Source organism: Phasianus colchicus, chromosome 1 (assembly GCF_987193195.1).
Source record: "Phasianus colchicus chromosome 1, bPhaCol1.hap1.1, whole genome shotgun sequence".
Lineage (NCBI taxonomy): Eukaryota > Metazoa > Chordata > Aves > Galliformes > Phasianidae > Phasianus > Phasianus colchicus.
In genome coordinates, this window is record NC_143436.1 from 98,435,058 (window position 1) to 98,460,799 (window position 25,742).

Below are 25,742 nucleotides of genomic sequence, written 5' to 3' on the forward strand. Positions count from 1 at the left end.
CTAAGGCTCTTTTTGAGCTTGCATGCTTTATGCTCTTTTAGTAATACTTGCCAAACCATGGGTGGGACAAGAGGAGGGGAGTCACATGATCCTAATTTAGAAATAATATATCTGGAAAAGCTGATATCAAACTAGTTGTTTAAAAATGTTAAATCAGTACTTTAGGTAGGGCTGCAAATAGCTGAAAAAATCAGTTTAAGCTTTTCTTTTAACATATTTTTAATGCTTTGTGTATATGGAACGTATTAGATCTACGTTATCCATCATTTCTCCATTATGAAAACTCAGTTCATTAAGTCTTATCTGCAGCCTTTGAATAGAACATAGTCTTCCTTTTTTTTCTTTTCTTTTTTTCTTTTTTTTTTTTTTTTTTGTATCAGGGCAGGTTATTCTTTATCAGCTGCTAGACCTTGCAGATGTTTCCCTTGTAGTCATATATAAAATGGCTGATATGGCATGAATCTCTGTATGACAAATAACCTTCAAATGCCAGAATTCTATTTTAGATTTCACTTTAATCTCATTCATATCTTTCTATGATATGACAGTCCGAGGTTACAAAAATGATTGACTAATTAAAAGTATTTTATTCGAGAATACTTACAGCGTTTTAATAAAGAATGCACAAAAGTAGGTTTTATAGGATATGACTTGCTGTGTGGTAATGCACAAAAGGAGAACAAAGCTGCATAAGGGGCTGTAAGGAAATATTGTTTAGATATTCTTGGTGGTATTAATGTCTTCAGTATTTAAAAGCAGAAAATACCTGTGATCCAAGGTAAGAAGAATGGACTCCTTACATTCTTGAAGTTAGGAGCCTACTAACGTTTCACATTGTTTCAGGGCTTCAGTAGTGATTTTGTTTGCCATTAAATCACAGTGCCACATATTTGATGGCACAGAAAAAATGATAGTATGAATATTATAAAAGATATGAAGGAACTGGTGTCAGGAATTTGGTTCTTCTTTATGGGTCTTTCTGTAAGGAAGCAAAATTATTGTACATTAGTACTTCTGGATTGGTGAGTCAGATAGATTGTCTTTACAGCAAATAAATTTACTTTCCTCATACCATTAAAGACTCTTTCTCCTCTAGGCTGTGTATCCTCATTAGCAGCATAGGTTTCATAGAGGAATTCCTAGCTTCCTTAAGTTTCATTGTGGTTGAGCAGATGGGAAGAACAGGAATCAGACAAGGATTGGACCATTTTGTTGTTCTCATTAGCTGCACTGACTCCTTTGGTTAAAAATAGACAGAAGTAGTGTGATATTTTGCATTATAGTTTCAAATGAAATCTGAAGGAAGTTCCCATTTTTCAGGTGGCTGATGCCATACTTTCTTATCAAGCTGCAACTATTTTCTCAATGGATGGAATTGCCTAGGCTGTGTAAGCAGTCATCTACATCTGAGCACTTGCTGGAAATGTGGATGGAATCTGACCACCCTTGAGCTTTGTTAGAGAGGAGGAATTGGCGTCTGAGAAATCCTGAATTCCTGACACCAAGAAGCAAAGCCGCTGCTGACCTCTAGAAATAGTTTTAAAGCTTGAACTTATGTAAGATGTTAAGCAGAATACTGCTAGCTAAAATAAAAGGTAGATGAAGGCAGCTGCTGCGCTGAGGCTTGCACCACAGACTGACTCATTCCTGGAAAGGAGCTCTCAGGAGTCTGGTGCCAACTTCAGCTCAGGAAGCAAAGCAGCATGCAAAAGTTGGGAGCTGTGAGAATGCTTACGAGCGTATGGTTTTTGGAACTTGATCTAAAAAAGCACAGCAAAGAAATCTAGAGCACTGCAGAAAGCAAGCTAGCCCAGAGATGCCTGAGTTCCCTATAGAAAGAAGAGATCAGTAGCCACAACTATTGGGAAGGCTTCCAGGAGAGAAGAGGATTTTGCCAAAAGCCAGAAAGGTTTTTTTGCAGTAAACTAACCAGCCAAGCACTGGCAAGCTGATCCAGGATGTGCCAGATCCTGAGGCATATGCAAAATCAAAATCAGTTGTGTTTACTTTATTTTAAGGATTCATTGAGGAGACAGAACTTTTCTTTCATTTTGTGTTCTATTTTCCTTTTGCTACTCTAAAATGGAAAAAAGTGCAGTCATTAGTTCTTATTTAATGGAGGGCCTGAGGTAACATTTTAATGCATAATAATATTAATCTATAAGTTTTGCTGCAGAGAAATGCATAGTATGAAAATTCCTAATGCTTTCTATATGTATGAACATGCAATAATGAAACTAACAACAACAACAAAAAAATTGGAGGCAGTTTTTTTCTCTTTCTTTGAATAAATTGTTGAGAGTTTTACAAAAGTTTTCAAAGGGCCAGACAACTGCCAAACTAACCAGATATTCTTGGCATTTCTATCCAGCTCTGGGTTCCTTATTATGTTCACTTGTGTATCAGATTGTCTATTGCAGCGGATATTTGTCTGGTGTCTGATCGATGAAAAGTACAGACTAAAAGTCCACATTGATTCTGAAGTCCAGAACACCTCTGGTTTGATAAATGCTGCCAAATAGTATTTGCATAATTTTGAAAGTAAAAGAACATATCTTTCTTAGAAATAAGTTTAGTGGCTTACAGGTTGTTAATCGTATTCTTATTTTAAGATAATTATAGACACAAAGTCATATTTATTCTAGTAAAATAATTAAAAGAACAGGCGTGTGTACACCAAATTTGAATTGACACCAGAAAAGAAAAATGAATATGTTAAGGCATAATTAGGACATAATTCTAAACCTAAATACTAAGCAAGTCTGGATACTAGCAGTCTTTCTCAACAAGGGGCACTGATAGCATCGTTGAAGTATGCACACTGAGAACAACTTCAGAGATCAACCTATTTCTTTGATTACTGGTTTCTGGTTATATTCCTGATACACCAGATAATTACTCAGAAAATAAGACTACAGAATTCAACTACACTCTACTTCTGTCACTGTGAATTTGGTGATGTCACTAAATATACTCTGAGTGTTGTTGAAAACACAGGTGAAATAGTAGAGTCATCCTGGATGGAATTACTTTTCATATTTACATTTCATATTTCCATTGTCTGACTTCAGTTGACTGCCTCTCCCTTCCTAAGTAAACAGAAGATTGAATGCACACCTGGGATGTGGCATTTCATTTACTAGGCAAAGAACTTCTTTGGTTGTCTCCTCAACTGAAGTGCTTTAAACATCACATATTAAAGGAAACATTCCTTATGCAAACTTGTAATAAGCCTCCAGTCTTCATTGTGCCCCCAGCGTTTGAGAGAGATCTACCATGATGCAATAGGAAAAGCTGGTAAGAATGAGACTGGTGATTCAAACATGCATGAATATGGACCTTACTCACTTGCACTCAATTTTAGGAGACCCTGTCTCTACAATGGTTCTACTGATTCATTCAAATGAAGATAAGTTTTGTGCATTCTGCCAAATGTGAATTGTACTAGCAAAAACACATGGGTCATTTTAATTTTGAAGAGAGCTAAGTAGTGCTACAAAACTTGAGAAGTGAGCAAAAACCTTTTCAGTTTATATTACTGATCCAGATCATAGCGTCTATGCTGGTAATCACCAATTTTGTATCACTTTTAAGCTATTTGTTTTCAGTACATATAGCTGTTGTAATATTCTAAGGTAATTTGTTATTGTTTATTTTCAGTTTATGATCTGGGGATATATGACTACCAGTGCCTTTATTGGAACAGGCTACCTAAGGAGTTGGTGGAGTCACCGTCCTGGGAGATGTTCAAGAAATGTGTAGACGTGGCACTGAGGGACATGATTTAGTGGCCATGGTGCTAATGGGTTGGTTGTTGGACTACATTATTTTAGTGGTCTTTTTAACCTTAATGATTCTATGATTCATTCCTTTTAAATTTTGCCTAGATCTCTTTCACAGAGTTGATTAAGTGCAAATTAATTCTTGCTCCATTCAAAAAGGTTAACTCCTAGGTTTGGAAAAAGCACTTGTAAGAAAGGCAATTGTTAAAGCTTCTTTTTTTTTTTTTTTTTTTTTTTTCTATTTTCCTTTTTTCTTTTATCTCTTTTTTTAATGTTAGTATTCCTAGATCCAATTGTAATGCTGAGGGTTTTTATTTCATGATTTAATTTAATTAATTTATTTATTTTTTAATGCCTAACAGTATGGTCAGCACAGTGCATAATTGAGCCCTTGTTTGCATATTTCAAAATATAGCTGCATTTTTTATCATTTTACTGCACTTGTCATAAAAGCTGTTAAGATAACCATTTTACATCTAGAATTGGTATAAAAATAGCAACTAGTGCTCTCTTACTGAAATATCCAAACAATGCAAGTTCCATATTAGAAGCTTCTCATGAGGAATGCTGAGGAGAAAATGCATCTCCTGTGGCTCTTGGAGACAAACAATGTCAAGCCATGGATATCAAATGTCAAGCCATTTGGAATAGATTCTTCTTTGGGTTAACTTGAGGGCCCTCGCTTGGTGGTCTTAAGCTTTCTGCAGAAGATGAGAGAAGAAATGCAGGGTATAAAACGTAAGCATTCTGTGGCATCTGGACTGTCTTCTGCATAGTGGAGGAGAGGAGAATGGGACTAGATTCTTTTGCCCCTCAGGATCCATCACAGCTTTATGTTTTTGTGTTACTAGGAGGACACATACCACATTATCATTTCCAGATGGCTTTTGAAGTTTGATGTAACAAAGCATTTGCTAAATGGCTCTCATATTGGTCAAAGAGACACCAAAGCTGCATACTTTGTCAGAAGCAGTGAAGAGCTCATCTCTTCAGTGTATAGTATAGGACTATTTTATGGCTATACTTGTTTCTAAATGTCTCTGAGTCTCAACTGATTTTGTTACATAGATTATAATATGTATTTTATCAGTGGTTGAGTTTGAATTACCCAGATATGTGCATATGTGAAATGGAGAAGATGGAAGTACGTAGAACTTCCACAAGTGCAGCCAGAGAATGGAGAGGAATGAGCAGACACAGAGAAGTTATATCAATATATTCAGAAAGAAATCTTGACTGTACTGGAATCAGAGGTAAAGCTTAAATTTACTTCAGTGGGCAAGAATTTGACATGGAGAAAATAGGAAACATACCTTATATAAACTGAAGTCAAGATGTATGTCCTCTGCTCCATAGAAAGGGGATATTTAAAATAGTTATGTAAATATTTTAAAGGCTTGCCAGTTCAGCTTTTTAAAAGGAACCTGTATGCATGTTGACCTTATGTTTGTTTGTTTCATGGAAAGCTCATGCAGCTGTTTTTCATAACTGTGTTCACATCTGCTCTTGCTATGTCATTTTTAGCCTGGTTTCCGAAGGAAATGAGGTTTATATGATTACAGTTTGTGTGCCTGGGTGTGCATGCACACGTGCATCCACATGCGTGTGAACATTTCCCACAGCTACATATTTTTTTTAACTTGCTGGCCGATTTCAGCCAAATCTGGTGGGGTGAGAGAAGGCCAGTTTCTCAGATATTCTTTCCTGAAAATTTCCTGTCATATAGGTAGCTAGGTAACAATGCCAGAGAACAAGAGACCTTGGAGGAGGTATTATGAGACACCAGAGAAAAGAGCTGTTGTAAATGACCTAACTTCTGAAAAATCTTGAATTTAAGTTGCCACCTTATTTAGTACTCGATTAACCTGTTATGAGAAGAAAATCTACAAGAAATCAGGGTTCATTAATTTTGCAATCCATAAAACTAAACTTTTATATAGCGAATTGACTTTTTGTTTAAAAAAAATCTTGCAGTTTTTCTGTAGTAGTAACTGTAGAGTATTTTATATGAGAGGAAATTTTTGGGCTTTTGATGATATTGTGTATGGCAGCTGTAAGTTACTTCTGCAGCTCACCTAAAGAAGAGGTAAACCAAGCCTCCATGTTATACCAAAGCACTGTCAATTCTTTAACCACATAACTTGCAATCTAGCTTCATAAGACTCTCTTGCATTATTTCTCAGCTACAATGATATTATTCCTCATCTATTTTGTTACTTGACTGAATTCCCCCATACAACAAGACTGCCTGTGTGGAACTAGAAAAGAAATGAGCATTATAAGCAAGAAAGTGTGGAAAACCTTTAAATATTGTCTCATGGATTTTCCATACATTTTCTGTTTGTAAAATGTGTTTGCTGTGTATAGAGGTATGTATTGGGCTGGGTGTATCCATATAAATGCATGCAGAGGGAGAGAGTAACCCAGACTAGAACCAAGACTGCTCTCAGTGGAAAGGGAATTTGTAGCTCACTAAGTGCTAGAAACCCTCTGTTTCCAGCCCTAATGGGCTGTGAAATATTATACCTTAAACCTGTCACTGTTCCAGGACTGAATATTGCTTTTCCTGTGCCTTAGGGAAGTGTAATTTAGAGTGTATGGGGGTATTTTGGGGATAAAGATGTAAATGGAAATTCCACAATAGGGGGAAAAGAAGGAATTGTTTTCTGGAGAAAGGGAGAAGGGGGAGTTTTTAATTTTTATTTTTAAGAAGTGATTGAAGATGATCAAATACTTGAATGTTAGAAATGGACCTCAGGGAAAATGGATTAATGAGCACAGAAGTACAGAACAGGTGAGTGGTCAACATGAGGAATTAAACTTACCATACAGTTATAGGCTACAGTACATGGTTTTTAGCTTGAAAGAATTTGCAATATATTTGTCTTTAAAGGAGTAACATATAAATGCAGACTCTTTAGAGCAGAGATAATGCCATATTTTATTTTATTTTGTTTTGTTTTGTTTTCCTTTCTTTTAGGGCATATTTTTACCTGGGAAATCACTAGTTCTACCAGGCAAACTACTAAAATTGTGTTGTGTTTTTTTTCCAATTAAAGTTATTAATATAGCTCCAACACAACACAAAGATGTTTTTCTTTTGATATTAAGTATAATACAGATGGAGAGTTTATGTGCTATAATGTGCTGTAATGCAGAAATACTCTTTTGAAAGCTAAGGAGAAATATCAATTCAAAACATACCATGGGTTAGCTGGAATGCTCCACAACACAACTTGCAGATAACTGCCATCTATCATTAGAACATAATTCAACTAATGGGTAAGAGAATATTAACAGTCTGGCATCCCTTATTTATCTCAACATCAGCAAATGAAACTTCATTTGATATCTTGACGTTTCTTTGTTTCTATATATTTGGCTGATAATATTTGGGAAGACACGATGCAGTTTCTTTGAACTCTTTTGCTGAACATCTGTAATAGTTTACTTGGCACATGGTAACAATTTTGAACTGTGTGTATGGCAAAGATGTGTATATGTCTCTGTACAGAAGTTAAAATATGAATCTATCACATTTGCTTAAAACATTTCATTTATCCAGCCTTTATATAACAGTATATCAAGTTAAAAGTCTTAAATTGTTAAGGGTTAGAGTTTATGCTTAAACGTGCTTTTGAACATAATGCCCAGCGAAGTCAGAGCTACCTTACCTCTAGAGCTAGTATTTTTGATAAAGATTTATGTACACATATATATTATTCACCACTGATTCACTGAGAATCAGTTTATTCTTGTTTTAAGTGTGGGCTCCATCAAAACCATTTGGAATTCAGTTCCTGTTTCAGGGGACATGACATAAAATCCTTAGGCTCTAGGCAGATATGAGACTTTTGTATGGTGGTTTGTAGATTCAGAACCTTTTTTCCTTTACCTTTGTTGTTCATTTATTTTAAAATACAGGAAATAAATATTTTGATTCGTGTGGTATTTTGATATATAGCGTAGAGAGATGACTGTTAGCTTTGCTGCAGCTGAGCTCCTTGATGGACCACAGGTTACCATCCTACAGTTGCTTCTTGAAGACTGCCTCCATTCACAGACCAGCAGAAGACACTGGAAAAAAAATGCAGATAGAGGTTGTGAAAGCAACCATAGGCAAGGTCAGAGGGTAGAGCATCAGCAGAGAACAGGAACAAAACTCTATTCTCAGTGGCTTAATGAAGTGTTTGGTGGTACCTTCATTTGTTCCAGGACAAAGCTTCACTTTTGAATTTTGTACCTTTTATTGACTAAACCACTAGCAAATCAGTCTACTCTCTTAAAGCCAGTGTTTATTGACTCTCATTGGGCATTTGTTAAGTGATATTTTGGACTTCAATATGTTCAATAAATGCAACACTAAAATGTTGGCTGCTGACAGAAAGTTACTTATATTGTTGTGACACGTCCATGAATGAATGCAAAGTGCACTCTGTTATATTTCTGTCAGTGCATACAGAAGTAGCTGTATCTTGCAATAATTCATTATACAGATTCTTAGTCCATGATAGAAAATCTGCATGGAGTTTACTCAGAGACATTTGCCTTTTTAAATCTGTACCAGAATCATCAGAAATTATTGTTCTTAAACGAGTGTGAAAACCAACACCTCTTGTACTTCTGCCCTGTGGGGGGCATGCAGTGCAGGTTCTTGATTTTGATGTTCTGAGAGTCCAGTATTTGCATTAGGAAATACTTAATATCTCCTAGTGGGAATAATTACACTGGATTCCTGTGGTGTGAATAGATGACATAGATTTTATAGTGCTCCATTTTTTCGTGTGCAATTGAACAGCTTTGTAGTAAGTGAGCAAAGGTTAGATGTGTGCAAGTTGATTTTGATTAGAGGAAACACCTATCCCTTCTGCTTTGTCCGGGGTATCTGAAGCCTTTTTGCAAGGAGCATGCTAATGTTCTCCTCTAGCACTACACCAACACTGAATTATTTTCATTTTCAACCTGCCTTGGATACTAGAAGTCTGGGTAACACACAGCTAACAACAGCTGCATTTAAAAAGAACTTTGAGAGTATCTCAGTGTAGTCACAAAAAAATTTCAGAGCAGGTAATGTTTGCTTTTGGATGATCATTCAATTCAGTATACAGCATAGCTGAAAACTTCTAGTGAGCAAATGTGCTAAGTGTTCTTTGGACAAAGCAGTTTAGCAGATGCACTGTTATTTTAAAGAAATGTTGATATTATAATGTGCAACAAATGTTTTTATGTCTCTAAAATAACTTTTGAGGACCTCCAACTTCCCATGCAGTGATCCCATCTTTAGCTATACCTGTGCAGAGCAGTCTCGTGTTCCAGGTCATCTACTGATGATGTTGCTTGTTGCCCAAAGAGGTGGATTTTTGTTTTGCTTTGGTCTTAGGAAACCTAGTGTCATTGGACAGTACAATTTCAACAAAAAATAAGATTCAGCATTTGAAATATTGGTTTGGAAGAGTTTGTATGTCTTTATTCTGCACCAGGCCTGATTTATCTCAACATTGTGACACTGCTTGTGGCACAGTATGCATTTCTTCTTTATTTTGAAGACAACTGAGCTATGTAGAAAATTATGGGAATGACTGTAAAGCTTTTTACTAAATACAATTTAAATGTAGAGCAAATGTAAGCACCGTGAAAACGTCACATGATGGCTAGTTAAACAACTGGTCTTCTACAGTGCAGCACTGCATTGACTTGTATGGGAAGGTGGAATAGATGTCTTCCAGGTCTTGGTAATATAGTTATGAGCACACTTCCTTACTCTCTCCACAAGCCCTCAGCATGTCTCTGTGATGCGGTGTGAGTCAGGAGATCCTCCTGGGGTGGGAAGCCCACGAGGGCAGGATCTTGCCAGACAGTGCTCATCCCTCTGCCCCAGGGACAGAGCTGGGCAGTGCTGAGCACCTCCTGTGAGCCAGCGCAGGAGCCCGGCTCATGGGATCATGGCAGGGCAGCGCTGCAGTGCGGCAAGGCCATAGGTCAGGTAGAGCCTCGGTGGAGAGCCAGGGGGTGGGCCCTATCCTCAGTGCTGCCTTGGGACCTCTGCCAATGGTCCCAGTGGGATGGGGCTGCCCTTGGCAGGGGAATGCATGCTAGGCACCTAGAACATCCTCTGAGTATGTTCCGCTGTGCAGACTGTGTTCTGAATCAAGCAGGGATAACTAAACAGGAGAAGCCCAGGGAGCAGTAAGTTAGTGATTTAGCCAAGTTACATTCGCAATGAAAGATACATTCAATAAGATTGGCTTTTGCTTTCTTACAGTCAGAATCATAAACAGGTCAGGACATCAGCATAGCACAGGACATGTTATGTATTGTTTACTGTCTGAGTCACAAAATTAGAGAAATGAAAAAAGTTTTTTTTATTGTTCTCAAATAAAAGTAGCACAACTTTTAGAAACACAACAAACATATCACGATTATCATCTTGTTACATTAGGCTTATTAACCCTAAGTTGATTTTATGAGTGATAGCCTTAGTGACATCATGACATTTCTGCTGGCAGAAAAAAATGAGATGCGGTAATACGCTGAATCTTTCAGTAGTTCTTGTGCCTATTCATAGTGAATAGTAATAGAGTTTTTATTCAAGCATTTCAGGCATAGCTTTTGAAGGCTTTTAGGAGGGGTCACTATTTTTACTTTGCTTGGAAAATGAGGCACTGAGAGGTGGAGTAGGTTGCTTAGGGTACCAAAAATGCTGAGTCAAAACAGCCAGATCTCCTTACTTCCAGTCCAGTGCCTGTATGCATGCACTCTGTTGCCACCCCAGAACTGCTACAGGAAACTGGAGATGAAATCTTTTGTTTGATGTGGAGCACTCCAAGCCCTGGGGGATTTGAATACTAATCTTTCATGTGACAGCACTCAAGTATCAAGCTTACAGATACTAGGGTGATGAGTGTGTCGTGAGTGTTTGGGTAGATAAAAAAAATAAACTGTTAAAATGGCTCAATATTTTATTCTCAAACAAAAATCTCAACTAGACAAGATATGACCAGTGCTAAGAACAGCTCTGAAAGAATGTCAAGATAGTGTTACTATCAACATGAACGTCTGTGGTGATATAAAACAACTAAGCTGAGAAACAATTTTTATTTGTTCTAGCCCCTGGGGACATGCTGACTAGTGATGACTTGTCTAGCTCAGCTCTGTGTGGTCTAATTCACTTTATTTGCCAAGATCAGTCAACACTCATTGGAAGTAAACTTCAGCACTTAGTTCAGATTGAGTAAAGAAGTTTATTAGTTTACATGGAATAGTCTTAAGTCCTTAGCCTCACCCAGATGACACAGTTATCTGGATGTAACAAGGAGAGAGACTATTAATAAATGCTTTTATTTTCTTAGTGACACTGAAGTGGATTTCAGTTTCATAAATGACCTTGTCTTTTCCTGCACAGAGATTCTGCTCTTACAGACACAATATCTACTCATTTTATCAAAGTGTAAGTTTATTTTTAGTTCAGATAGTTATCCAGTCACATGGCTGTAACCATCTACTACAAACCTAAAAGTAGACTAGACTCATGAGTTTTTATTACTTATTCCACACTGGAACTAATAAATTGAATTAATTTTTAGAACAGATATGGCCTATTTAGTGATAGTCAAGAACTTAAGCTCAAGGCTCTGTTGATTGTGTTCAAGTGATATTACACTCATTGTACATATGTTATGCATGTGAAAGTACCTGAGCTACCAGTGTCTTTCAGGAACCTGTTCTTAACCACTTCACAATCGTAATTGACTAATCTGGAAGAAAACAAAGAAGAGAAGAGTTGTCTTTTTTTTTCTTTTCTGGAGATAGTTTCATGTAATGCTTCAATATTTAATGCTAGTGAGCCCCTCATACAAAATCATATTTCAGTGAGGAATGAAATTTCATTCAAACTTTTGACTTTGCTTTATTGACTTACATTTGGTGGTTGGCATTACTTTGGTGTCAGCTCTCTTCTGCTTTTCTTTAAGAAATGCATTCAACAATATCTTGCGATCAATGAGCTTCTGACAGTCTTTAAGAACTTCAACCACAACTGTAGGAGTCATGATAGTTAGCTAAAAAATGTTTGCAGGTAGATTACACAGGAGCTGGCCTGTGCTTGAGTCTTAAAATTATTGGGGAGAAAAAAATCAAACAAAAAGTGACAAAAAACCCCAAACAACTGAGTATGTTTGGGAGAAGGTTCATGTATTAGTGCCATTATATCTGTTGTGACCTGAAGGCCTCCTCTGAAATAGGAAGGATAAAAACTCCTGTTGGGACCTAAGGAGTTATTAAGACTTTCGCTGGATTGCCTGCCATTTGGGACTACTGGTCAAGATAGAACAGTCCTAAAAAGAAGTTTGGAGACTGAGTGATTACTATGACAATTTCTCATGCTCTTGTCCTGAGTGCCCATCATCTGAGTATGCTTGTATGTAGTGCAGCTCCATGAATGCATGGAACTGCATCCATCTTTCTTCCTATGACTTCTTCCAGGTGTTTCTGAACTTCAACTACCTGACTTGAATTTGAGTTAACATAATTACTTATAATTTTAAAATAGAACAGTAGTTAAAGTTCATATAATATCAACACAGCTATAAAGAGCTTTTTAAAGAATGTAAATTTCATTTGACCATACATAAAATGGTAGCTTAGAATCAGATATGACGAGAGCATCATTATCTAATAAAAATCAGTGATGTAAAGTCCTCGTATGTTTTACCTCAGAAGTCTGAGAACCATTTACTGATGGTATGAGAACAAATGAAAATATGAGATTAAATTATGGTATTTTCCATTTAAATCTTCATCTTTTATTGACCTTCTGTTCCCATTAGAACAGGTGAATGGAAATTATCAGATGCATATCACATAAATAATTACAGTGCTTTTTATCTTAAAAGTAGGCAATACATTTCACTTGTACAATTTCAATGTGATTTAAAATTTTTAAATGACTGGCTTATAGGCTTTGGAACATCTCTTTATAGATTTATGGAACATCTTCTAGTACTATCGCAGGTCAGTACATTGCTACTGTGGTCAAGGAAAATGTGTCTGTCTTTTTGGTAAAAATACAACTTAAGGTGCAGAAAGATGCAAATAAGTTGCATGGACTTCTTGTGGCCTGGAAAGGATGGAAGATTTTTCATTAACATGAAGCCATTTTAGTTTCTGTAGGGCACAGTGATCTAAATCCTCTCAGTATTTGTCTATGTTTAGATTTAGGTCATGTTTTACATGTATTTGAGGTTTCCATAGTGCCTTCATATTTCTGATGTATTATGACCTTTAGCTGTGTGGTAAGCTGTGCATTTTTGCAAACAGGGAACTTGGACTGGAGACCAAGTACAGACATGTTTATGCTGCAGAGGCTACCACCATGCTTTTGTTCCCAGATCTGTACTCAGACATGTAGGTTTGTTAACTCAGGTGTGGGGCTATGTGACTGTGCTGACTGCAGACCTGAACTGGGATCCCCACATCACCTGTACTGCTCTGTGTAGATGTAGTAACTTGATTGTAGCTTTGGAGTTGGCAGGAGGTAGGTACACCTGGAGTGATCCGAGCACTCCATTCTCTGAGCAAATATTTGAAAATGTAGAGAATGACAGGCAGACAGCCTTTTTAGTCATCAACTGAGGTTGCATGTGGTAGGCCATTGCACGGAAATGAAATGGCTCTTCTGACTCACTGTCATTTTTATATATGAGAGAAGGTCAGCATTGTATGGGTGATCCTTGACAGACTGATTTTGAGAGAAATGTCACCCAAAGTATGTTAAATTTTCATCTTAGTTGCCCCTAAAACTGAACTAAAAAAAGAAGACAAGCATACTCACCTGCAGTTAGTTACTAGCATATGCTTTGCAAGGGAAACAAATGGTAGATAGGTAACACTACGAAGTGCTGAAAAAAAAAAAAATTACTCTTAGCATTTACAGCTTGTATTTTTTGTTAAGCATATTTCAGATGTTTCCAGTCCCTTTGTTCTAAATGAAGATTAATAAAACACATCCTTGAATTTGATAGTTTAAACGGGTTCATCTCTTTTCATGGCTAGAAATAATACAGTAATATGCATGCATAACTGCGTATATTATTATAAAGCAATTGCATATTTTGTTCTCTAGCAATAATGAGGGAAAGCAAACACATCATCTGAGCTGTTACAGCATACCTAGTCCCTAGTCTTGTGATAGCTTTGAATCATTCTTCCTTTTCTGCTAATAAGATTAGATCATAGAACAGAATGGCCTGGGTTGAAAAGGATCATCACAGTGATCATCTATTTTCAACCCCCCTGCTATGTGCAGGTCGTCAACCACTAGACCAGGCTGCCCAGAGATGTAATGAAGCCCTAGAGATGTGTGATGTAAGTGTCTGTGTGTGAAACAAGTACCTCTTGATCTTCGTATCTGCACTGAGTATGTATTATTTGTATTTAAGCAACTCAAACTAGGGAAAAAAGCCTGCTTTAAGGTAGAAGACAGTACAGCAATGTTGCTTAAATGCTTAGGTGAGTAGCACTTGTCTCTGGCCTGTGCCTATCTCACCAGAATGTGGTATGCAGCTATTCTTCAGATGTAGATTCTTGCACCCTTCAAAAGAGCAAGGCTTTATGCATGTCCGTTAACTGCTAACCTTTGTCTGTCTCCTTCCCAAATACAATTATCACTCCTGGTGAGGGGTTGCAAGATAGGAAACATTACACAGTGAAGATCACTCACAGATTTTTCATGCTCCTGGATATGCTGGTGGAAGATCTTCAGCCCAGATATTTGGGCAGTTTACTTTTCACTTCAGTGTATTCTTTCAAGTCAACACAAGTTCTGTTCCACGCTCATCTTTTCCAATATATACTAGTTTACTTATTTTTATAGAAATTATTGTTCTTCCTTATACGAAAGGGCTCTGTGGTGTTCTAGCTTCAAATTGCTTCTCTTTTAAGCTCTCCATTCCTTTCTTCTGGTTCTATGTCTCCTTTTCCTGCTGTGTCTCCCTTTAGGTTAGACCAATCTTGGTCATTCTATAGTGAACTCAGTGCTCTAATTGATGACTGGCACTGATATATGTCAGTATAAACCAATTACTAGTGATTGTTTTGGGAATAAGCAGGATGTTAAGAACCTCAGCTAGCAGCAAACAGTGTTCAGTAATGTTTTTTGGGTACAGTATTAAATGATCAATTGTAAGAATAAGAAAAATCCCACAGCCTGGTCAGTCTTCCTGAGGGAACTTGTAAAAGAGCCCCTAGAACTTTACTGAACAGTGTATATCAGTGGGGTGAGCAGAACAAGGCAGAAGCAGGTTTGGGGTTGTGAGACTTGGAAAATGGATTTTGTGAAATGGCCCTTAATTGAACATGGCTCTCAGACATTTTTTGGTGAATGCATGGGACGTTACTCATTACTACCTTCAATCCCTTAAAGTGAGATTTGTGGTCTCATTGACGGGGACCAGAAAGTGCAGGAGCAATAATGGTTACACACTGAACTTTTTTATCCCATCATTGCTGAATTTGCTTGTCTTTTGTCTTTGCATACAAATATAAAAGGTTTTCTCTAGTATATCCATTCTGCTTTGAAAACCTCTTCCACACTTTTAACTTAATAAATATCATAGTGTACATTTTTACAGTTCACGAAGATTGATAATTTGTTTTTCACACATTGATGCTTTATTAATATTTCCTCTCCCTTAATGCCTAGTCTTTTTTTTCTGTACCATCAACAGAATGTAATCTTCTGTTCAAAAAATCTGTTGAAAATTCCCATTATATTTATGTGTGTCTGGATGTGTATAAAACAGTGCTTTTAAATAGAAATCGCTACAAAGCAGGAATCTTTGTTTTCTTTCATGTTGTTTGGTCAACTGAAAAAGAACATCTGTACCGTCATCCTCATTGCAATTTTCCACCCTAGCAATTACCCACATGAGCAAAGATCATGTGCTGTTTTAGAGAGCAAGATATAATTGTGCAGGTTTTCTGTTGATCTGGGTAATTTAGTGGAAAAACTCTGATTAGACTAAGCGTGCCAAAGGGTAGTAAGGGACACATTAGATCGTTTACCTGTAATTTAGCTTTCTTTTAGGCTAGGTACAAATTGATGTTTTCATGTACATAAGAAGACATCAGAAAAAGATGCATTATTCATGGATACTTCTTCGTAATGGAAGCTAAAACTTTTTAAATGCATTCTCACTAGGGCAAATAAGTCCAGTATTTCATACATGTCAAATATATTTAAGTATTAAAAACTCAATTCCATTTTTTTCTACATTTAGTGACATATTTAAAAAAAATAGATTCCGTGTTGTAAGTTGCTTCTAAAACGCATTATCTAGTTCGCAATTGAATAAAATATTTGTTTGACATGCTGACATAAAGATGCACTATTACTGTAGTGTAATTCTTTTTACAGAGGTTGTACAGTGAGGTCAAACTCAAATTTCCATTCATTCATAGCCACAAAAAAAGGTTACTGGAAGGTCACTTCTTCTGAATGAATAGAACAGCAGTTAACCCTAGAGAACAATGAAAACTGTTCTATTGAATCTTTTATCTTTATTTTAAGTGTTTGTTCTTTGTGTAACTGCAGAGAATTACAGCAATTGTTGAATTGTATTATTTTGAGGATTGCAACCTATAGTAAAGGATTGAATCCAAGCATCATGACAGTCACTGTGAGGATTAGTACTTGAAAGGATACTGGTAGGGCCTGATTCTATTAGTGCTTTGCCTGTCATTTTCCAAGACCTTTGAGACAAGTATGTCTGGCTCATCAGTTGCAGTTGTTTGTAAAGTTAGAGATGCTCCCACAATCAAAAACTGTGAATCCATTTTTAAAAAAATCTTTGTGATGTGTGTGACATTCCAGCTCTTCTCCATATGATTGTGGAAAGCAGCCTGTCCTAACTACAGCAGAACTTTGAAGTGCAAGGATCCAAAAACCTTGACGAGGCTGGGAAAATGGCTGCTATTAGAAGAGGTCACGCACAGATGTTGTTAGGAGTAATAACTGGGCAAACATACAAAATAAAAGCATACCACATATGCCTTTCTTTCATCCTTGGCACCTTCTGTATAGGAATAAAGCACATATTACTAAGTTTGGACTCTTCCTTTTATCCTTTCGGAATTTGCTTTTCTACAGAATCCCTCTCTTCAGACGGTTTGAACAAAAAAACAATTCTCCTGAAATGTTAGAGCATGGAAGCAACCTGAAGTGGATGCTACCATTTGCTCAGCTTGTGTGGTGCTGAGTTAATCCACCTACCTTTCCTTCCATCCCTCAGCCTCCCTCTGCACTGCATGCTCTCTGTTCTCAGACACTTATTCAGAAAGTTTTTTATGTTTATGTTGATAATGATACTTCGAATTAAAACTTTCTTACTCTGGACCTTTTTTTTTTTTTTTTTTTTTTTTTTTTCCCAGCACATTATATAGCCAGTCTTGAACTTGAGAACATCAATAGTTTGATATTTTATCTTTCATAATGCAGTCAATCTGAGCTATAATAGCAAGGCAGAGGAGAATAGTGTGCCATCATTACTTAGTTAAATTCATATCTGAAAATTCTGCTGACATTACTAAATACATAACGCAATTTAGGAAGCGTGTGTTGTATAGTCTGACTTCTGGCCTTTTATTTTCTTTCCTCTGTATCATTGTCTATTGTTATTAAAATGTTAGGGACTTGATTGTCAGTGACACTCCTCAGCCTGAGTTTCAATAATTCAGTGATGAATAGGTCTAAAAATCAGATTCTTTATGTGCATTCCTTTGGGCATTGGCCTTATGTAAGAGACATGATTTTTTTTTTCCACATCCAATCTTTCTGTAATGCCTGTGAAACAGATTTTACTGAATTACTGAAATGTTCAAAATCTAGTATGGTTTCTGTAATCTAAATGTACATAGTGGTGTGTGTTTCTTGCTGGGTTGCTTTATTCCTTCTGTTGTAGGAGACAGTGATATACCTTGTGTTTTTCCACTTCAAGGAAAGCTTTCATAGTTGCTGAGTGTTGCACTAATGTTTCCATTGCACTCTTCTTAATGATATTTAGTGTTTTGCTTTTTTCCTGACTACCACCATTTAATTTGTTGCTAGTGTATATGTATGCATGTCTAGCTTAGATTTCATTTCCTAGGTAGTCATTTGCACTTGAGGCACTTAATTTCATTTGCTGTTGTGCTGTATATGTTTATGGCTTCTGATTGGCTTTTTCCTCAACTCAGTGCTGCAAGCATGAAATAATTGGTATGGGAAAAGCCTTTACACATGGATTATGCATAAAGAGACCTAATTGGTTAGCTTTGCAAAAGATTCAAGTTTTGCTTGGTGTAGGTTGGCCCTGGTTCAGACAGTAATATCAGCTTTTTTACCAGTGGCTCAGCACATCACAAAAATACTCTCTTTTTTCGTGAATGGATCCTCAGTCTTCTTGGGTACACACATGCAAGACTTCACATTGTATGTAGGTTGCTCTGAAAGTAATGTCTCCTATTTATTTCCATGGAAACTACAACAACGAGCACAACAACACTGTTTGACAGAGAAAATTCTCAACTACAAAACACTTGTTTTCAACACAGTCATCACCATTAGCAATGCATTTTCACCTTTGATGAAAAATCTGTGTGAGAGGTGACCACTGTCTTTGTTGCCACTGCTGAAACACACCACCTACCACCTCACTATGCTCAAATCTACTTATTGGTCTCCATAAATGTTCACCAAGCGTTGATGAATGTCAATAGGTGCATTTTTTTTCCACATTAAAGAATTCAGTTACATATCTTTGCTTCATCCACACTTCCATGTCAAATGACATTCTGTCAGACTGCCCCTCTGCTGTCGTCTGGCACATGGCAAAAAAAATGAAACACAGTAATGGCGGGAATGCTCAGACACTACTGCCATCCACCAGCATCCATCTCTGGTGTCATAGACCAACATAATAAATAGGAGGAATTACTTTTGGAGCAGTCCGTATATTCAATAGAATCACAGAGTAGTTTGGGTTGGAAGGGACCTTTAAGATCTTGAAATACACGGCAAAGGCTTTTTTCCACCTTTTTAAAATTCAATTGGATGTTTTCTGATTTGTTTAGTTTTGTTTTAATGTAGGGTTGTTTCATTTTTACCAAAGGTACTGTTATAAAGATGCACTGTTAATCTCTGTGCATCTTTATTACAAAATTTTTAAGCATCAAATTGAATTAGAATGGCTACGGGGTGAAAAAACAACATTGCTTTAAGTTTTAAGTATAACCTTTTCTCTGCATGTTGTATAATTTGATACTCATTATTCACTTTGCATTGTGTGAAAAATGAGGACCTAATTTCATAACACTGGAAATTCTTCAATCATACAATAGAGGAAAGTAAGAAGTGGCCTTTGTGGTTAATAAGAATTATGAAGACACTTCTAAAGTAATTGTTTCATAAAAGTACTTAAAGGGAAAGTTCTGCAGAAGATTTCTGCAGAAACCTTTAAAATCAAAGAAGGATGTTTTTCACTTTAGCCTTGCCAAATGATTCACTTAGTCCTGATGTTTTTTCCTTTGTGCTTCAGCCTAGCACTTGGGAAGAGAGTTGTGAATGTAAATAAATACAAATCAATAGGAGCACTGTTTTATTATCTCACTGGGAATTTCTGTACAATTTGACAGGAACTTCCTGTGAGTTCAGCAGACAATTAAGTTTAACCTTGATTTTAAGCCAGCTAGATTGGCTTACATTCTATCAGCAAGGGATTTAAATTTACTCGGACACATTTTAATTGGCATTTATGCAACGTGTACTCACAGATGCTAAATTCATTGAGAAATCCTGAGTGCCATCTGTTTAACCCTGTTTTCCTTCTATTAAAGTATAATAAAATACTGCCAGATCCTTCTGGCTTGCTAATATATTTATCTTTCAGAATACAATATTGTAATTAGCACATTATTAATGTGTTATGTTGTGCTTGAAATCTATTTCTTTGATTAAAAGTAATATTATTTGCACTTTTTCATAGCTGTTCATTTTAACAATTTGAAACATCTTATTCTAAACTTAAGGGAAAAAAGAAAAAAAAAAAAAAAAGAATCCTTGAATGTCCACATGTGGTCAAAGCTATTTTGAATCCATTATATGTTGCATGAAACTGGATCTTTGTATTGTATAAGCCTTTGTGACTTTAGTTAAGATGTTGCTTTTTGAATAAGATTCTACATGATATTTAATCACCAGTAACATAAAACATTGGTGTATGTAACTAAGATAATTGTACCTGTCCACTCCTTTGTAAGAAATCTATGTGAGTGCAGTTCCCATTTGGTAAAAGTTGCAGTGTTTGGTTCTGTAAAAGATATTAAGAGTTTGATTTTTAGCTGAACACTGTATTTGTAACTTCAGGAAGATTGAAGATCTTTTCCTGGCTTCCAGCATCTCAGGGGAAAACCGTCAGGTCTCACACTGATTCCAGAACACTTTTAAGCGTATGTTAAACTCTGAAAATATGGGGCTATGCTTAACTGTTTTCTAACTTGGGTCCCAGTATTTATCTTTCACTTTTGCACTGGCAGAAACTGTGGAACTGATGAACAGTATGAATTGTGTTGGTGAGGAGTAGGAATTTCCTTGCTTTTGCTTTAAAACATCTAATTGTTTCCAAATCAGTCACCTTGTGTTGCTTTGTTTGTTTGTAAGTTTGTATGTTTTCTGACAAAACAAGCTGTTTAATATAGTAAGAGTTTTCCAAATTACTGTTAAGAAGTAACCTAGTGAAGTAATCTAATAATGCAGTTTTTGATTCTTCAGTGTATCACTTCCAAAAACTCTTTTAAAACATAAAAGATTTCTAACTTGATATGAATAGTTAGTGTTAAATAATCAAGTTACTTCTCATTATATGGCAAGGAATTGTAAAGGAGTTTTATGTGTGTGGCATGGATTTCTAGGTAGATAGACAATCTTAAATAGGTATTTAAAGTAAAAAACAACATTGGTATGTTTTTTACAATGAAATTTACTTATTATCTTGTATTTTCTTTTTTTTTTTTTCTACTGTATCTTTAATCAACTTGAAATTTGGACGCATATTACAGTAAGTTGTAAAATAGAGGGAGTAAGGAGATTTTTATATAAATAGCAAGTAAGTGATGATAATGAAGGATGTATATTAACAAAGTAACAGATGACCATGGAATCACATACAGTCTTCGTATTTGCATCTATTTATTTATTATTTGTCCCAAGGTTTTCTCTTCAGGATAAAGCAGCTGATATTTAAATGCAATTACTAAGGTTACAAGGATAACTTATGAACTTCTTCTGTTTCACCTGTATAAGACATTTACCTTTGATACTGTGTTTGTAGTGCTCTGTATGTAAAGCTTGTGACAACAGTGTACCAGCTTTCATCATTTCTCTATGGTGGGTTATATTGAAATAATAGTAATTCCCTTGCATACTATGCAATTAGCCTTGCTAGATGTAATTGGATATAGAGATTCAGTTTCAAAGGAAAGGTTAAGACACCATTAATATCTTTTTCCTTTGAAGTACAATATTGAGACTTCATCTTGGACTTCTAGGGCACTGGGGGCTTTAGGAAGAACGCTCATCTCTAATACTGGCAAATCAGATTGTTTCCATCCCTGTGAAAATAGTACCCAATATAACACTGAAGTTTCAAAGAGATGAGGAGTTGATCAGGCAGATGTTGATGGATTCAGCAGATTGAGTTTCCAATCACACCAGAACGAAAAAAAAAAAAAAATCCTTAAAAAAAACTAATAATAACAAATGAAATCTACATGAATGTAATAGAATTTCATTTATATTTATTTCTTTACTTCTTAACTAGCACTACCGAACTAAGTGTATTCCATCTTGGATAGTATAATTTTAATTACCAATATGTTTTTCCCTTACCTTTTATTATTCTGTCTGAGTTGGTAGTTGTGTGTGCTTCAAATGGTATGTAGATCAATTTCACTTCTAGAAGCCTTAAATTATTTATACTGTTTGGTAATAATGTTCATTTCGATTGTTTACAGCTCTAGTGTTTCTGATTATATAACAGCAATCTTGTTCTGCTGTAAGTGTTCTCTCTTGATTAACTCTCTAGATAGTTTGTTAATGGCCTATATCCAAATGATGCATATACAAATCCTAGTTGTTTCCATGAACCTTGAAAAACTTTAGTAAGATATTTGTTATTTGGGCTTTTTTTTTCAGATCACTGTATATAAAAAGTTACCACTTCAGTCTTTAAATAAACAGTTCCTCTGAGAGAAGATCAGATAGTTTTGTGTGTTGTACAGTTTTACATGTTTAAATAATGAAGTCTACCTAGACACTGTTCTCACAGAGATGTGTTGAGAATGGAAGTTTGACACAATAATCAAAAATGCTAATTGCACTGCTTACTTCTGTTTACTAGTGAAGCCACTTTTTTTCTTCCTTGCTTAGTATCAAGGGATCATAGAGTCATAGAATCATAGCATTCTAGGGTTGGAAGGGACCTCAAAGATTTATTTCCTACTCCCTGCTGTGGGCAGGGCTGCTGCCCACCAGGTCAAGCTGCCCAGAAACCCATCCAACCTGGCACTGAGTACCTCCAGGGGTGAAGCATCCACAGTTTCTCTGGGTGTTGCCAGGGCCTCATCATCCTCTAAGTTAAGAATTTCTTTCTAAAATGGAAACTAAATTTTCCCTCTGTATGGGAACTGCTGAATCACAGCCTGAACCTCTGATTGATCACCTGTGCTGCCAGAGGGGTGGAGCCTGGCTCCACCTCTCCTAGATCCATTTAAGAGTTGACTACCAGTGGGGAAGAATCTCTTCAGGAAATCCCCTCTTCTAGAGTTTCATAGAGAGCCTAGGATATGGGTAAGCATTCTATCTATTCTCTTTTGGTATAATAAATGCTTAGCTAAGCTCTCTGGTATATTTCATAATTATAACATCTGTACATTCATTGATTATACACCCTCTTTATTTTAAAGCAATTCCACCTTGTCCTATCACTGTTAGATTTTACAGAAAGTCCATTTTCGTCCTGCACATACGCTCCCTTTAAGTACTAGAAGGACACAATGAGGTCTCCCTGGAGTCTTCTCTTTTCTAGGCTAAACAAACATGAATTCCTCAGCCTTTCTTCATAGGAGAGATGCTTCAGCCCTCTGATCACGTTCATAGCCCTGCTCTAGACCCTCTGCAATAGCTCCACATCTTTCTTGTGCTGGGGGCCCCAGGCCTAGATGCAGTACCCCAAATAGAGCCTCTTAAGGGCAGAGGAAAGGTGGACAATCACCTCCCTCTCCCTGCTGGCAACCCCTTTTGATGCAACACGTGATACTGTTGGCCTTCTGGGACATGAATATGGACTTCTGGCTCATGTTCAGGACCCCCCAAATTCTTCACAGGGCTGCTCTCAGTGAGTTCTTCTGCCAGTTTGTATGCATGCCTGGGATTGCTCTGACCCAAGTGGAACATCTTACTCTTGGCCTTATTTAACCGCATTAGATTTTCGTAGGCTCTCTTTTCAAGCTTGCCCAGGTCCCTCTGAATGTCATGACTTCCTTCTATTGTCAAATGCACTTCTCAGCTTGGCATTGTCAGCAACCTTGATGAGGGTAAACTCGATCCTACTGTGTGTGTCATTGATAAAGATGTTGAAGAGCACCAGTCTGAAGATTGACCCCTGGGAGACACTGTTCCCTTTTTAGACTAGATCGGTTGATTGAACGCATTTCTGGTTACCATCATTTCTCTGGCTTTGTTAAGAACACAAGATAGACTGTTTTCTCAAGAAATGTTCAAATTATGCAAAGATTTTTGAGCTTCTAGCTGTATGTACTATGCACGTGCAGCATTTTCTATACTATGTAATATAATGTACACATTTTATTTCTGAAATATGTATCTCATTACTCTAAGGAGAACAAGAAACACAACAAAAAAATTTTGCAGTTTGTATAAGCATTAGGGCTGCCTTTTTAAAAGCATTTTCTACAAGAAAAATGGTAGTGCTTCTACCTGGAAGTTCAATAAACGTTCTCAGTAATCACCAGTGATTGTGAGCTACTGAAAGATGCCAGTCAACTTCTTTCAAGCACACAAACAACAGGAAAGCATTTTCTTTAGCAGAGAGATTTTTTCATTTTGTTGCAGATTTTCATATGGAAATGAATGTTGTGACTTGAAAAACTTTTGATGTCTTGTATCTTCTTATTTCCTGCCAAGAGAAGTCTTGCATCGTCTCTCTGTTAGTTTTGTATTCTGGCCAAAATATATTACATGTATTAAAGAAAACTTATAATATCAACATAAAACTTACTTGTCCTTTCTGGCCTCCTGACTGGGCAAATAATGTGTAAATATTGACAGTAGGCATGCAGCTCCTCTAACCCCCTAGAAATTTACTGGGCATGCAGGAGAAAGGGCATGATGTTGTTCAAGGAAGGCCATGGTATAGTGGTTGAAAGAAGTGGAATGAGGAAGAACTGAGACTGTTATAACGGATATGAATGATATGAGTTATAATATATATATATATATTTTTTTAGTGTCTGGTGCATGTATATTATGTCTCCAGCCAGTTGCAAGTAGTACAACCCAACAAAGTCTGTTTATAGAGGGAAACGTTTGGCCTGAGAACTGATACTTAATTTGTGGAAATTTGAAGGAGGGTTACTTTGGACTCCTTTTTGTTTTGTTGCTTAACATCCACTGGAATCTGATGTTCACCTTCTGCTGTTGTTCCATCTGCCATCACCAGTGGTTTTTGGTGTTGGTTTTTTTGTTTTGTTTTTTTTTGTTTGTTTGTTTGTTTGTTTTTCCCATCTTAACTCAGATGTTTCTGAGTGAATTGCTAGAAGATATCAATAGCTTTTATCCTGAAAGCTTTTTGGCTTCACTAGCTTCAGTGTCATGTTTCTTATAAGATTATTAGTATTTGTTTCTTAAAACTGTCCTTAAAAATGTATGAATTCTATTTTTACGCATCTGTTGATTACATAGAGTCTCATGATGTTTTTCCAGTCTAGTATGCGTACAGAAATTTTTGTGCTTAAAGATAGAAAAAAGAACTAGTCCACTCTACTCACTTGAAAATTTAATTATATTGAGAGTTCACAGATTAGTAAACTAATCTCAGTCTCACACCGTATCGCATTTGCTTTTCATCCTTTTATCGTAATGAAAACATAGTGGTGTTATGGTTTACTAAGAAATTAACCACCACATATGGGCTGCTTGGGACTAGTGGGAAATGAATTACTGATGTTGATGGGACTTAGTGAAGTGCATCGTCATAGTCCATCATTCAGATTTGTCATGGCTAAGAAATTCAAGCGTAAGAATTCCTGTTAATTGTACCTCAGCTGAATTTTGATCTGGAATTTTGAATTTTCTTAAGTTTCATTATCAGTAGTTAGAAATTGTCTAAACAAGGAAAGCAAACCAATCAACAAACAAAAAAGTCAGTGGTTAGTAGGAAAAAAAGAAAAATGTTACTGATAATTCACCACTATGTCCTTAGACAATTTTTAACAGCTGTGTATTACAGTTTCTCACATCTTTTAAAGCAAAGGTAAAATTATGGTTTCTGCCTAGTACAGTCACCACCTTGATTCTTCTTGACTTTCATAGCCATTTCCATCACCTTGATAGTTTTGTATTGAATGCATTTGTAAGTTCATTTTTCACACAGACTAAGCAAATGTCACAATCACGCGCTTTACTTTTACATGTTATTGAGAGCTGATGCATTGTATCGCATGCCACAATAACCACAGCAGCCCACTGTGCCTCACAGCATTATGCAGTTGGGTAGCAGTGCATGCCAGCTCCCTTTTTGTAGCTGTTATTAAAGATGTTATCTTTAGCTAGAACACTGAAGTTACGCAACTTAATGTTCTGTGTCTGTTAAAATATTAATGAAAACACAGGGATGAAAACAATGAATGTGA

At 36.5% G+C, this 25,742-nt stretch overlaps 1 protein-coding gene across 4 annotated transcripts in view; it reads left to right on the forward strand.

The window, feature by feature from the left end:
• The window catches only part of ROBO1 (roundabout guidance receptor 1), a 507,540-nt gene that overhangs the window by 352,889 nt on the left and 128,909 nt on the right, over window positions 1–25,742 (forward strand). Inside the window, exon 1 of one of the 4 annotated variants that reach the window (XM_090121078.1) lies at window positions 22,622–22,659. The exons of the other annotated variants lie outside the window; for them this stretch is intronic. Within the exon in view, the coding sequence (XP_089977204.1) occupies window positions 22,656–22,659 (4 nt within the window). The 5' untranslated portion in view covers window positions 22,622–22,655. Of the gene's footprint in view, window positions 1–22,621; window positions 22,660–25,742 lie in introns of those variants that run through there. 4 annotated transcript variants of the gene reach the window in all.